At 38.4% G+C, this 15,817-nt stretch overlaps 1 protein-coding gene across 1 annotated transcript in view; it reads left to right on the forward strand.

Moving 5' to 3' along the window:
- The window catches only part of Sec24a (SEC24 homolog A, COPII coat complex component), a 67,639-nt gene extending 54,173 nt beyond the window's left edge, over nt 1–13,466 (forward strand). Inside the window, exons 17-23 of the mRNA XM_051180737.1 lie at nt 77–187; nt 2,694–2,869; nt 4,669–4,806; nt 7,509–7,613; nt 7,868–7,960; nt 11,188–11,291; nt 13,032–13,466. Coding sequence (XP_051036694.1) covers nt 77–187; nt 2,694–2,869; nt 4,669–4,806; nt 7,509–7,613; nt 7,868–7,960; nt 11,188–11,291; nt 13,032–13,146 — 842 coding nt within the window. The 3' untranslated portion in view covers nt 13,147–13,466. The remainder of the gene's footprint in view (nt 1–76; nt 188–2,693; nt 2,870–4,668; nt 4,807–7,508; nt 7,614–7,867; nt 7,961–11,187; nt 11,292–13,031) is intronic.
- The last annotated feature ends 2,351 nt before the right edge of the window (nt 13,467–15,817 follow it).

The following is a 15,817-nucleotide window of genomic DNA, read 5'->3' on the forward strand; positions in this document are numbered from 1 at the left end:
GTATGGGAAAGGGAAAAAGGAGTGACTTTAACATAAACTTATTTTTAAAAAAAGCTATTCTGTTTTTCCCCTAAAGGTGAAAGAAGAATTCGTGTCCATACTTTGTGTTTGCCAGTAGTTTCCACCTTGAATGAAGTTTTTCTTGGAGCTGATGTTCAAGCAATTTCAGGGTTATTGGCCAATATGGGTAAGAATTACCAGTTTAAATATTTTACATCATACTGTTAAACACATATAAATGTTTTTGTTTTACCTAAAGTTGTCGCCTTAGGGTTTTGATGTTTGAGTGTGTCTTTGTCAATGAAAAGGTCCTCTTGAGCTGATTGGGCCTGTTTTGCTTGTAAACAGCTCTATTGAAGTATAATTATGTATTAAAGGAATTCCAGCCATTTAATTGTATAATTCATCATGTTTAACATGTTTACTGAGTTATACAGCCAACATCACAGTCTAATTATAGAACATTTTTATCAACTGAAAAGAATCTCATGTCCAATTAGTGCCCGCTTCTTGCTCCTTCACTCACTGGCCTTAAGCTGTCATTGAATGTCTCTCTATAGGTATTTGTCTGCTTTGGACTTACTATATCTTTTTTTGGAGGAGTGGTTTTTTTTTGTTTTGCTTGTTTGGTTTGGTTTTGGTTTTTTGGATTTTTTTGTTGTTATTGTTGTTGTTTGAGGGTTTCTCTGGCTTTGGAGGCTGTCCTTGAACTACCCTGCCTCTGCATCCTGAGTGCTGGGGATTAAAGGTGTGAGCTACCACCGCCTGGCTTTGTTTTTGTTTTTGTTTTTTTCAAGACAGGGTTTCTCTGTATTGCTTTAGAGCCTGTCCTGAAACTCATTCTGTAGACTAGGCTGGCCTCAAACTCACAGAGGTCCTCCTGAGTACCAGGATTGAAGATACGGGCCACTACCACTTTCTTTAAAAATAAATAAATAAATAAATAAATAAATAAATAAATAAATAAATAAAAATCCTATATTTTCTTTTAAAACCCTTTTTTTTTTTTTTTAAGATTTTAAAAATATTTTTATTTTATGTGTATGGGTCTTTTGCCTACTTGTATGCCTGATATCTGAGGAGGCCAGAAGAGGACATTGGAGCCCCTATATCTACAGTTAAGGATGGTTGTAAGCTGCCATATAAGTGCTAGGAACTGAACCCAGGTCCTTTGCAAAATCATTAAGTGCCCCTAACTATGGAGCTACCTCTCCAGCCCCTTAAACATTACTTATAGAAATGTTTAATATGAACACTTGTTGGAACTGTTGCTGATTAACTCTGCATTGGATAACAGATGGCAGTGAACTGTACCCTTAACAGCTGAGCCCCTGCACCCAAGAATATTTCATGCAGCCCTAGGTATACAGGTGTAGGATAGAGATTTACATATACAGATCATGTTTTTATTGATGATGAATCATAAAGAAACTTTAAAACAATTTTTGGCATATTCGTAATTTCTTCATTTACCATATATAAAATTGCTTTATTTTTTTCATGAATTAAACCTTGGATATCTAGAGTGTAGAGTATGTTCAGTATTTCTTAGAGTTGATATATATTTTGGTTTTATTATCATCAATACTGAGAGAACTGCTTCTTATAAATACATAAACACAAAATAGCTAAAATATGTTTACAGCCATTATTCTGTCCTGATCTCAAGATTAACTCATTTAACAACTTTTTATGAAACTTAACTCAGTAACTCAAACAACAGCTTTTAAAAATGAAACATTCAGGGCTGGAGAGATGGCTTAGCAGTTAAGAGCACTGGCTGCTCTTCTAGAGATCCTGAGCTCTGTTTCCAGCAACCACATGATGGCTCAAAACCATCTGCAATGAGATCTGGTGTCCTCTTATGGCTTACAGGCATATGTGCAGGCAGAACACTGTATACAACATAAATAAATCTTTAAAAAAAAAAAGTCTAATGTATACAGTCCAAAGCTACTTATATGCTGAGACAGTATAGAAAAGTATTGAATGTGCATTCTTCCTAATTAAACCATTGTCTTGTAAGAGTGTGTACAACACCACCATCCATTACACAAAGCATCTGATCTGAGCCAAGAGGTCTCAGGTTCAGCTGTGTGTTCAGATAGAGGCTACTTCAACAAATTCACTGTAGTACAACAAGGCTAAATGTTCCCAGAAACACCTTGGGTTTGTTATGTGTGTATTTGTATTAACTTTTACTTGTTCCAACTTCAAAAACCTTTTACATCAGGTAGTGGTGGCACATACCTTTAGTCCCAGCACTTGGGAGGCAGAGACAAGTGGATCTCTGTGAGTTCGAGGCCAGCCTGGTCTACAAAGCAAGTTCCAGAACAGGATAACCTCCAAAGCTACAGAGAAACCCTGACTCGAGAAAAACAAAACCAAAAAATGTAAACATATGTCACTTTCAAACACATGTTCATAACCTTGCTTAAATCTGCTGTGAAGGTATTTGCCAACCAGCCTGACTACTTGAGCTCAATCCCTGAATTCACATGATGGAAAGAGAACCAACTCCTGCAAACCATACTGTGTGTGTGTGTGTGTGTGTGTGTGTGTGTGTGTGTGTGTGTGTGTGTCTGTCTGTCTGTCTGTCTGTCTGTCTCTGTCTGTGTTCTCTTCTGCCCTTTCTAGTAGAATCACCAAACTTCTATCTTGTCTCTTTTTTGTCCCCACTTTGACCTCACTAGCTGTCGATAGGTCAGTGACTGCCAGCCTGAGCGATGCCCGGGATGCTTTGGTGAATGCTGTTATCGACTCTCTCTCAGCATACCGATCTTCAGTCCTGAGTAGCCAGCAGCCAGGCCTTATGGTTCCTTTCTCTTTGAGGCTTTTCCCACTCTTTGTGTTGGCTCTTCTCAAACAGGTAAGAAAACACAGATTAGCATAGTAAGAATATTAAAAAGATTTTTATTCTGTGAATTCCTAAATATAGCTTTAAACCAGTTAAATTTTCTGAGGATGTGAATACTATCTTTTATTGAAGAATTGAAGGGATTTACAGCCAAAGAAATGTATAGATAATTTAATGCCAGTACCACATGTAAGTGATAACTCACTCATCAAGGATTCAGTGATGTGACCACAAATTTAAATGATAATTAGCTTTCCAAAGAAAGAGCTAGAAATTGTGTTGTTGGTATAATAAGCCACACATGCATTGCATATTCTCACTTATACCGGAAGCTTGAAAATGAGCACATGGGGGCTGGAGAGATGGCTCAGTGGTTAAGAACACTAGTTGGGTTTCCAGAGGACCTTCCCATCACATAGCACTGGGATACCCTTCATTCCTCATCCCACCTATATTTTTTTCTGTGCCAACTGTCACTGAACACATAGTTTGCTTATTTATTATTTTTCTTTTTTTTTGTTGTTGAGACAGGATATCATTATGTAGCCCTCAATGCCCTAACACCCACTTTGTAGACCAGGCTGGCCTTGAATTCACAGAGATCCACCTGCCTCTGCATCCCAAGTGCATTGTTATACTTGATTGTATCTCTCATTTTATAGGCAGTAAACTATGAACACAAAGATTTTTGTCTTTTTTATTCACTATTCAAGTCTCAGCACCTAGTATATAATAGACAATAAATGAAAAAGATTTTAATGTATTATTTCACCTGTAACTATATATGCAGTGGTTATTTATTTTACACTTCATTTTATTTTTATTTTATATGCCTGGGTGTTTTGCTTGCATGTGTACCTGGTGCCTGTGGAGGTCAGAAGAAGACAACCAAGTGTATGCTGGGAACTGAATCTGGGTCTTCTGCAAGGCTAGCCAGTGTTCTTAACCACTGAAATTTCTCTCAAGCCCTGTTTATATTTACAGGTGAAGTAATTCACTGACATCTTTCTCATGCTGTGCCAAAGCCACTATTGCAGTTACCTAGGTCATCAGCTTTCAGCACATGCTGATTAATGGGCAGCCTCACAAGTACAGTTATCCAGGTCTTTGGGACAGTGAATGTGACCGTCTAAGTTAGGTGCAATGAAGTGTTCACCTGAGCCTGCCTTGAGAAGCTTTCTGCTCATATTTGTTTTGTTGTTCCCTGCCTCTTTTACTCCTTTCCACAAATTGGAACCCTTTAAAACCTCACCTGAGACCCTCACTGGTCTCATGAAGCTTCTGTAGCAGTAAGTCTGTCACAAACTCAGCCACTGTGCTGTTGTTTCCACTCGTGTCTTCCTGTATAGGTTTGTAAGATATGGTATATTGTTTAATTTCTCTAGTTGTGGAAGAAGCAATTTTAGATTTAGCCACTATTGATTGCCATGCAGTAGGCATAGCACACTTGGTGAGTCTTTCTGCATGTCACATGTACCTTTATCCTATCTCCAGTGTCCCATACTGCTCAGCTCCTTCACCATCACTGTGCAGACAGTGCTGGGCTTAGCTTAGCGATGAGGAAGCAGACCCCAGGGAGATCAGATAGCTTCACTGTGGTCCAGTGTTTGATTACTTGAGACTTCCAGGTGAGGCTGCAGTATAATTTACTACAGGACTTCTTAAAAGATATTTTCAAGGGACAGTTTATGATAAATTTGCCAGTTCTACCTGAAGATCTTTTAGCAAGTGACATTTACAAAAAATCTGTCTTTTTTTTTTTTTTTTTTTTTTTTTTAATATTGGGGGGCTTGGTTTTTCTTTTGTTACAGAAGTCTTTCCAGACTGGGACAAATGCACGTCTAGATGAACGAATTTTTGCCATGTGTCAAGTGAAGAACCAGCCGTTGGTTCACCTTATGCTCACAACACATCCCAGTTTGTATAGAGTTGACAACCTCTCAGATGAGGTAAGGGCTACTCCCTGTTCTGTGGCTTTTTCTGAAGATTGTTTTGCTTAATTATATTCAGTTCAGAAATAAGAGTTTGTTGCTTAATTATTTGCTTAATTATTTGCTTTTTTCTAGGTAAATACACAGAAACTTTGATTTTTAGGGAAGTTCCTGAAAATGATGACTTTTAAGTTTTCTAAGACAAAGTCTCTAATTTGAGATTTATAGATAATTTAAACATATACTATAGGAGGTGTCTCAGTTTCTATTGCTGTGCTAAAACACAATGACCAAAGGCAACTTAGCAAGGAAAGGGTTTATTTCAGTTTATAGTTAGTTGGTAGTTCATCATGCAGAGAAGTTAGGGCAGGAACTGATAGGAAAGCCAAGGAGGGATGCTGCTTACTGACTTGCACCTACTGGTTTGCTCAGCCTGCTTTCTTACACACCCCAAGACCACCACCCACAATCGGGCTACTTTCACATCACTCACTAATTGAGAGAAATGTCCCACAAGCCAATCTGGTGGATGCATTTTCTCAGTTAAGGTTCCTTCTTTTCAAATGTCTAGGCTGTGCCAAGTTGACATAGATAGTCAGCACAGAAGACCCTTACATGCCCTAGCCAGTCTACTCTGATGTTTCATTTTCTAGTTAGCTGAGTTGTAGCTAATTGGTTTATGCCTATCGTTCCAGTGACTTTGGAAGGCTAAAGCAAGAGGATCACTGGAGCACATAAGTTTGAAAGTGCCTGGACTCAGAAAACAAAATTGAAACGCTTTAAAATTAAATGCAAAACTGTCTTACATTTCTAAAATTCAAGAAAACAAAATTGCTGGGACTAGTAGTACACACATGTAATCCCAACACTCAGAGGCAGAAGCAGGCAGATCTCTGAGTTCAAAGCCAGTCTGGTCTACATGCCAAGATCTAGGACAGTCAAGGCTTCATAGGGAGACCTTATCTCAAAAAGAAAGAAAGAAGAGAAAATTAGTATATTACTGGTAACTAAATTCTAGATTTGGTTTATATTTCATTAATATCACTTATCTGTTCACTATATGTTGTAGTCATTGAATTAATTTTTTTATAATAGTAGTTAAAAAGCCAAGCTTGGCAGCTCATGTCTGTAATCCTAGCACTTGCAAGGTATATTAGGATTGAAGGCCAGCTATAAAGGGAGTTCCAGGCCTACCTGGCTAACAGGAGACCTCTCAAAACCAGACAATTTGAGCTGAGAATGTACTAGGTTGGTAGAATGCTTGGCTAGCATTCGAGAAGCCTGGGTTCCCTCTTTAGCCCTGCATAAACCCAGAGTGATGGCTCATACCTGCAGTCCCAGCACTTGGGATGTAGAGGCAGGAGGATCAGAAAAAAAAGTTCAAGGTTATCTTTAGCTACATAGGGAGCTACCAGCTATCTTGTACCTAAAGATCTGGTCAAAAAAAAAGGGGGGGGGAGGGGGAGCTGGAAAGATGGCTCAACAACTTAAGAGCACTGGCTACCCTTCCAGAAGATCCAGGTTCAATTCCCAGCTTCCACATGACAGTCACAACTGTGTGTAACTCCAGTGCCAGAGCTTCTGACATCCTCACACACACATGCAGGCAAAGCACCAATAAACATAAAATGAAAATTAACTATAAAAACAACAACAGAAGATGAGAATGGGCTGGAAAGATGATTTGTTGGTAAAGTGCTTGCACAAGCATGAGGACTTGTGTTAGTTACCCAGGACTGGGAACCAGAGGCAGGAGGATCCCTGGAACGTGCTGGCCAGCCAAGATAACTGAGTCAACAATCTCTGGGTTGATTGAGAGCTGTCTCAAACAATAAGATGGAGAATAACAGAAAAGACATCTGCCATTTACTTCTAGCTACACACGCAAGAAATAAATATGGTCAGAATCTGATTTCAATTACTAGAGTCACAGTGGCTTTGGTGTGTGTGTGTGTGTGTGTGTGTGTGTGTGTGTGTGTGTGTGTGTGTGTGTGTGTGTACATATCTTTACTATGGATAATTGATTTGCCTAAGTTCTAAGCTCTTAGGTCGAATTCATTTAGCTGTAGTTGTATAGAGCTAGGCATGATACCACATACCAGTAATTTCAAAATTTAAGAGGATTGGACAGAATGATCAGGAGTTCAAAATCATCTTCAGCAAATAAGAAGTTTGAGGCTAGCCTGGGCTATATCAGACCCTTTCTCCAAAAAAGCACTGAGGCTGGGGGTTTGGCTCAAAGGATAAAGTACTCATTGTGGAAGCATGAGGATCAGAGTTCAGAACTTACATAAAATGTAGGGCAAACAGCCAGGCATTGATGGCACAGCATTCGGGAGGCAGAGGCAGACAGATCTCTGTGAGTTCAAGGCCAGCCTAGTCTACAGAGTGAGTTCCAGGACAGGCTCCAAAGCTACACAGAGAAATTAAAAAAAAAAAAAGTAGGGCAGACAAAAGGCAACAAGCAGGCATGACAGCCACTTGTAATTGCATTACTCTGAAAATAGGCAGCAACTCTCTGGAACAAGCTAGCTAGCTAGACTGTCTGGAATTGGTGAGCTCCAGGTTAAGCAAAAGACTGCCTTGAAAAAGTAAAAGACACAGCTAATGCACAGGTACACACATATGAACATGTGCCATATACATGTATGTGTGCAAATATATGTATACTGTGTGTGTCACCTGTGTCTAAAAACCTCACTCTTTGCTTCATTCTTCAGGGAGCTCTCAACATCAATGACAGAACCATACCTCAGCCCCCCATTCTTCAGCTCTCAGTGGAGAAGTTGAGCAGGGACGGAGCTTTCCTCATGGATGCAGGCTCGGTGAGTGGATTTACACAGCCTGATGACCTCAGTGTGCTGCTGTGCCTCCTTAGGTGTGGCTTCAGCTACCTTTCTTTAATCTGTACGTTAGCGTTGGCCGTCTCCCTGCAGCCTCCTGTTTCATGGTGTGCAGTAGTTCTCTGTACAGTCTCACTAAGCATGCTTATCCTTTTGATTTTTAAAACATAACCGGTGACAAAAGTGTCAGACTCACTGTTGGGCTGCCTCTCAGAACAGTGTGTTCCTCTTTGCAGGTACTGATGCTTTGGGTTGGAAAAAATTGTGCACAGAATTTTCTCAGCCAAGTTCTGGGAGTTCAAAACTATGCATCAATTCCACAGATGATGGTAAGCTTTTTATGTTAATAATCACATGGGATTTAAAGGATATTTTAAATAAGACAAAAACATGAATGCAATTTCCAAATCAGAAATTAATACTCCAAATTTCTCCTGAAGAGTAAATGTCCTCACAGAGAGTATCTTTCTCTCTTCCAACTATAAGTGTTCATTTTCTGGTTTGGTTTGGGTTTGTTTCTAGGCAGGATCTTGCTGTGGTGCTCAGGTTTATCTGTGTTCCAATGACTTAAAGGGACCCTTTTGCCTCAGCTTCCCTAGTAGATAGGACTATAACCACATACTGCTATGCCAGGCTCATCTTGCCTTTTTCATTTTGTTGAGTTTGAGTTTTTTTGGTTTTTTCAGACAGGGTCTCACTTTGTAGCCCTGACTGGCCTACAACTCACTATGTAGACCAAGTGGGCCTCAAACTCACAGAGAACCACTTGCTTTTTTATTTTGGTTTTTCAAGACAGGGTTTCTTTGTATTGCCTATCTCGTCTGATAATGATATTTTGGTTAGCCTTAGAGGCATTTTTATTTTATGTGTATGAATGTGTGTACCATATGCATGCCTGGTGCCTGTGGAGGTTAGAACAGGGTATTGGATCCCCCGAAACTGCACTTAGAGTTGGTTGTGAGCACCATTTGGGTGATGGGACTTGAACCCAGGTCCTCTGCAAGAGCTTACATGCTCTTGAGCTGAGCCATGTCTAACTGCTTCTCTCAGTTTTTTGACAAGACTTGCTGTGTAGCCCAAGCTAACCTGGCATACAAGTTCTCCTACCTCTCCTCCTGAGAATTGAATAGCACAGTTATGTGTGTTCATGTGTGCACTTCATTTCATTGATTTTCTTTTGGGGATGAGTCTTGTGGCTAGGTGTGATAGTACACACCTTTAATCCCTGCATTCAGGAAATAGAGGCTTTGTAAAGTCCAGGCCAACCTGGTCTGCATAAGAAGCCCCAGAACAGCTGGGGCTATGTAATGAGACCATCTCAAAACAAAAACAAAACAAAAAATTCCACCAAACTCAAGGTGGATCTTACTCAGTAATCCATGTTGACTCAAATCAATGGCAATCCCCCTGCCCTCTGCCCGATTGCTAGGATTATATGTATGCACTACTGTGCTGAGCTGGGAATGACATTTGTTGTTGCTTTTTCTTGTGCTGGTGGGAGGGGGGATTCTTTTCAGCTAGGGTCTTACTACTCAGCTCTAGCTCACCTGAAACTCACAATGTAGACCAGGCTAGTCACCATCTTACAACATTTCTCTTACCCCAGCCTCCTCCAAAGTGCAGAAATTACAAACATGCACCATCATCAGCTGTCTGACATTTCTTAAGTGTTTAAAACAGTAATTCTTAGCTGGGCATGGTACACTAGGTCAGGAGGATCTCTGTGCTCTAAGGCAGCCACAGTGAGATGCTGTGACCTGATCTGAGTTTGGTCCCCAGAGCTCCACAGAGTTGTCCTGACTCTACATGTCTACTGTATGTAGCATTGTTCATATGTGTATACATCATGCACATATACACATAATACTAAAAATTTTAATATGAGTATGCCTGCATGTTTGTCTGTGCACCTTGTGCTTTTAAGAATTAAAATTTTTAAAAAGCTGGGCAGTGGTGGCTCATGCCTTTAATCCTAGCACTCGGGAGGCAGAGGCCAGCCTGATCTACTGATTGAGCTCCAGAATAGCCTCCAAAGCTACAGAAAAACCCTGTCTCAAAAAAACAAAAAAAAAAACAAGCAAAAAAAGCTTTGTTGCTACACATGACATTAGTGTCTGTCTGTCTCTGTCTCTTTTCCTCTACCAATCCCTCTCTTTTAGCAAGGGTAATTGAATCCAGAGCTTTGCACACACTTGGCAAGCATCAAATCTACCAATGAGCTTACTTGCTAGCTTTTTGTCTTTGTGTTTTGGGCAAGTGATTGCTTGATCTTTGACAAGGTTCTTTAAAAATTGCTGTGTTGATACTAGATGTGGTCCAGCTTTAATCTCAGCAAAGGCAAGGTCTCTAAAGTTTTTGAGGTTGCAAGAAACCCTGTCAAGAAAAAAAAAATTGTACTGTCTCGAAAACTATATGGCCACACTATTTTATATAATAACAATACTTACAAAGTTCTATAATATTTGCATTATTTTAAACTATGAAGTTAAAGTTGTCTTATTTTTTCAGTACCTACTGCTAAGTGGGTATCAGACCTTGGAGTAAATGTGCGTTTAATCACTTACAACCAACAGGTTCCATACTGGTGGGTTCTGTGCTGCATTTATTTAATTATTTTAAGTGATTTATTTATTTTTATTTCACATGAATTGGTGTTTTGCCTGCACATATGTTTGTGTGAAGGTTTCAGATCCCCTGGAACTAGAGTTACGGGTAGTTATGAGTGGCCATGTGGGTGCTGGGAATTGAACCCGGGTCCTCTGAAAGAGCATCCAGTGCTCTTAACCACTGAGCCATCTCTCCAGCCCCTCATGCATTTATTTTTCAATTTTTATTTTATTTGTTTCTTTATTGGAGTTGGGGATATGAATATCAAGGATCAAGTGTGGAGTCACTCTCCAGGGGACTGAACAGATGGCTCAGTGGTTAAAAACACTAGCTAGTCTTCTAGAAGTCCTGAGTTCAATTTCCAGCAACCACATGATGGCTCACAACCATCAGTAATGATATCTGGTGCTTATATAAATGTTCAACAACAATAAAAAAGTGTATTCACTTTTTTGTATTCAGGGACAATTTTGGGGTTCTGTTTACCAAGTGGGTCCCAAAGATCAAATGCAGGTCATCAGGCTTGGTAGCAAGTGCCTTTACCCACTGAGATATCTCTAAATCCTCAGGATTCATATATTTAGAAAGACTTAGATATTAAGATTATAGTTAGTATATTAGTTTTCAGATCTTGAGCAACACTACTGGACTGGATAGATGAATAGGCATGTTAAGTAATGAAATAAGAAAACTGTTCTATTAGAAATAACCACCTTGATGAATTGGTTGATTTGAAATTTCATTATGGAGTAAAGAGCTGGGAGGTTTTCCTAGATCAAAATCATACAAACTATGCCCAAGAACCTGCCACCTGTTTTTTAATTAAGATTTCATTGCAACACAACACATCTATTCACTCAGTGGTTCAACAAAATCATCAGCTGATTGTTAAATGTTAAAATCTGAAGAGTGCTTCAGACTACACAGTAATTGGAGTTTTGTTTAACAGACAAACCTTCCAGAACTTGACACACCAGAATCTTCCAGAACAATAGCTTTCATCTCGTGGCTTAGAGAACAGAGGCCATTTTTCCCAATACTCTATATAATCAGGTAAGTCAGATTTTTAATGTTGTCAGTGTCTGGCCTTACAATGATATGTTTAGTATGAGCATGACCTAATTTGCAATTAAACCTTTTAAAAGAACATAGGAATGTCAGGGGATGTAGATTAGCTGGTGGAATCTTATGTAGCATACTCTGGGTTCCATCCCCAGCACAATATAAAACAGTGCATGATGATATATGCTTGTGATCCCAGCACTCCAAAGGCGGAAGCAGGAGCATCACTTTAGGTTCATCCTCAGCCAGAATGAGTACAAAGCCAGCCTGGACGACATGAGAGACTCTCTCTCTCTCCCTCCCTCTCCTTCTCTCTCCCTGTCCTTGAAGTAGACCAGGCTGGCCTCAAACTCACAGAGATCTACCTGCCTCTGCTGGGATTAAACACATGCACCACCAATGCCTTGCTTTTTTTTTTTTTTTTTTTTTTTTCTTTTTAAATGTAGTTTTTTTCTTTTGTCACTGCCCAACTTTTTCTCTTTTGATTTTGAGTCCCTGTCTCAAAAATACAAAAGAATATTGCTGGGTAGCTGGATAGTGGTGGCATACACCTTTAACCTCAGCACTCAGGAGATAGACACAAGTGGATATCTATATGAGTTTGAGCTTAGCCTAATCTAAAAAGCAAGTTCCAGGATAGCTAGGGCTACACAGAGAAACTGTCTTGAAAAACCAAGAAAAAGAATTACTAATCTTTCAATAAACTTGCTAACAAAAATATCAGTAGTTTCCCCTAGTTCTGAATTAAAATTTTCCTAATTAATTTGTTTACATATCAGCCAAGTGTTCTCAGAGAAAACTCTAGACATAGCTTCTGTTTTGAAATTCAATTATTTATGTGTGTAGGTGTGTATCAGACTTTATCTTTTGCCTGACACCCAAATCATGACATGGAAACTTACTAGTTTTGAATGTTCAGCCTAGCTTAAGCTTGTTTCTGACTAGCCTTTTAACTTAAATTAACCTTTTTCTTAAAGGGCGTTAGTGGCACATGCCTTTAATCCCAGCACTTGGGAGGCAGAGACAGATGGATCTTTGTGAGTTCAAGGCCAGCCTGGTCTACAGAGCTACTTCCAGGACAGGCTCCAAATCAATACAGAGAAACCCTGTCTCAAAAAACAAACCAAAAAAGAAAGAAAAAAGAAAAAAAAAAAAAAAAGAAAAGAAAGGAAGAAAGAGAGAAAGAAAAAATAACCTTTTTCTCTTTATCTACCTTTTTTACCTTTTCTTACTTCCTTGCTTGTCTGTCTGTCCATCCATCATCCCTCCATTCCTCCATCCCTCCATCATCCCTCTCCTGCCTAGCTATTAGCTGTTCAGCTTTTCATTAGACCAACCAGGCACCTTAGACAGACAAGATGAAACAGGTGCAACACATCTTTACATAATTAAACACACATCCTTATAGTGTTAAACAAATGCTGCATAAACAAATGTAACACATCTTTGCCAAGTTAAAATAGTATTCCACATGTATTTTGCCTACCATTGGAAGTCAGACAGAGGGCATTGGATCCTCTAGAACTGGACTTAGAGGCAGTTGTGATCCACCATGTAGAAGCCAAATCAGCATAGTTCCTTTGAAGAGCAGCAAGTGCTCTAAACCATTGAACCTTCTCTCCAGCCCCTAGGTGGAGCTATTTACATGGTGGTCAAATTTATTTTCATTATAATCATAGTTTATTCTTCTGTATCTAACGTACATGAACATTCTTGCCTTTTATTTCTAAGGGAGGAGAGTCCAATGAAAGCAGCCTTCCTTCAGAACTTAGTAGAAGACAGAACGGAATCAGCACTATCATATTATGAATTCCTCCTGCATGTACAGCAGCAAGTGAACAAGTGAACAGAGCTGGTACTGCTGAGGAGTCACTCACAGAGTTCCTGAGAATGCAGTACCTTCCTTTCCTCCTTCAGATTGTGAACAAATGTGATGATTAAGATGTTTCACTGTGATTTCAACAACTATAGCAAATAAAGGACCACATCGTGAGTCAGGTGTGAACTCCAAAATACTGTATTTTTCAAATCAAAATAGAAGTCTACACAATTGGAAACCTCCCCTCCCCTTTGCTGCCAACTATGTTTGAGTTGTTACAGATTGAGATGAGACAATATCACAGAGGCAAAGTACATTTTATAAAATAAAGACTTCTGTGTTCTGCATTTCTAGTTCTCTCTTTTTTTTTTTTTTTTTTCCCCCTAAGTTTTTGGCTGCTACATTTAAAAACCTCACAAAACCAAGTGTTGCAGGGAAGTTTCAAATGTATCAGTAATGATCTTTTTAAATTAGAAAATTTAAAAGTCAATAGACTGTAGAAAAGCTAGATTCCAGTCTCTTTGCTTTTTTTTTTTTTTTTTTTTTCTTTTTGCCCTACCCTTCTTTCTTAAGGAAGGAAAAGGATCATGTTAACAAAAACTGGAGTAAACTAGCTCTGGCCTTGCTTGGGAAGAATATAAAGTAATTGTCAAGCTTTAAAGTCTGTCAGTATTCTCTCTACTTGAACAAAGTCACTTTAATTTGAGGTGAAAACTGTAACTAGGTGGTTTTCTGTTTTATTCTGCCATGAATAGACTAGAGCTGTCTTCGTAAATATATCAGGACGGCAATGATAATAGGAGCTTGGAAATTTGGGTTATTTTTGAGTCTCTGAGTACGTTTTTGTTTGGTACATTTCTGCTGTGACTGGTAAAAAGTTAAAGTGATATTTTGGTAAAATGAGACTTGAAAAAGTTAAAGGTTCTGTAATGCTATCTCAGAATACAACACCATTTCTTTAAGGAGTTTAATAATTAAATTAGAAGCCACTCACTTATTCTGGGATGTTAAAACCTGCTAAAGTATGAATGCTGCTGTTCAAGGTGGTGTATATTAAGATTGTACAAATCCATCCTGTTAAAGTTATAAGAGAAACTTGATTCCTGAACATGCTCTAAAAACTGCTTGTTTTGATTCAGTTAGAAGACTATTACAGTCAAACTATCAGATGGCTTTTGTTTACAAATAGGTAAATTATCCATATGTATTTAAAGTGCTGTGATGTATTTTTAAAAGAGTTTGGATCAGTTTTCACAGGTTCATCTTGTCTTATATGAACTTCTTCATTGACGTTTGTGTGTAATAATGAAGAGATTTTTTTTTGTTTTCATAGGTTAGAAATGTGTTTACAATCTTGGTCTCACATGATCACCAGTGAAACAGTAACTTTCAGGTTTACACCCACATGGGCTGACTTTAACTCCTGGGAAGGGAAGCAGCAGGTCCCTGGAGTATACAAGTGCTGTTTGCAAAACAGCTGCTGCAGAATAACCGTGCTTCATGAGATTAACAGTGTTAAGGTTTTTCTCTTTTAGTCCCAAGCCAGACCTGATGGTACATGCCCCTAACCTGGTACTTGAGAGGCCAAGACTGGAGAATCGCTAACTTAGGCTACATAACAAGTGCCAGGCCAGCCAGACTTTGTCTCAAAAAAGACATTTGAAAAATTAGTTTGTTTGAAATGTACACATACTACACTGAACCCAATTTCTCTTGAAAGGTGTTTCATTTATTGAGAAGCACTTTTCAACTATAACCAATTCAGTTTATATAATTTGCCCTCTCTTAAAAAAAAAAAAAAACAGCCATTATGTAGAGATGTTCCTTTAAATGAAAGAAAGCTTTCTTCTTAGTATGATTTGAAATGTTGGTATTTGTAGGTTCTTTCTTCATAATAAGGAATCTTCAGAGGGAAATGTTGCACTCCTAGGGAAACCTTCCTTGTGCCTCAGACCTTCCCTGAGTGAGTCTGACCCTTATTAGTTAGCACCCACTTGGTTAATGTATTTCACTTTTAAATTTTATTTTATATATTATGTAATGTGCAATCCAGAGTAATTTTATAACAGGCATAAAAGCATAACTATTTAGGGTTCATGATTTTCATTCTTCAGATAAGAGAATGAGCCTTTGTGGAATATTGATATAATTATTTTTTTGCAATACTGAATGTGTTTTTTAGTTTGTGGGGTTTTTTGTTGTTGTTCTTTGTTTTGGCAATAAGACACTACCCATCCTATCACCCTATATTACTTTCTGATGTAAAGCAACTAATATTGACACTACGCCATATTTTTTTTATTGTAGTTGTAAATTATGAAAGATCTTTGAATTTTCTACAGATCTACAACTACTAAAGAGACAGACAAGGGCAATCTTGATATATAAATCTGAGCATGGCAGTTCTACCATAAAAAGTACTCTATTTTTCTAATTTCTAGAATTTTTAAAATAATGTTTCTCTAAGTCTGACATACTAATATTCATTCAAGCAGTACCATTTATTTTAGCTTGCATATATTTTAATTTAATGTAATGTATTGAGTCTAATAGACTGTTTTGCAATAATTAAAGATTTAAACTTATAATCAGAGATGCATAACAGCTGTTATCTAGGGGACCAGCAAATGTGATTTCACAGTTTTAACTATTAGAAACACAATCCTTACATAGAAATTTTAATTTTGTAAAGTAGTGT

The sequence above is a fragment of the Phodopus roborovskii genome, unplaced genomic scaffold (genome assembly GCF_943737965.1).
Source record: "Phodopus roborovskii unplaced genomic scaffold, PHOROB, whole genome shotgun sequence".
Classification (NCBI taxonomy): Eukaryota; Metazoa; Chordata; class Mammalia; order Rodentia; family Cricetidae; genus Phodopus; species Phodopus roborovskii.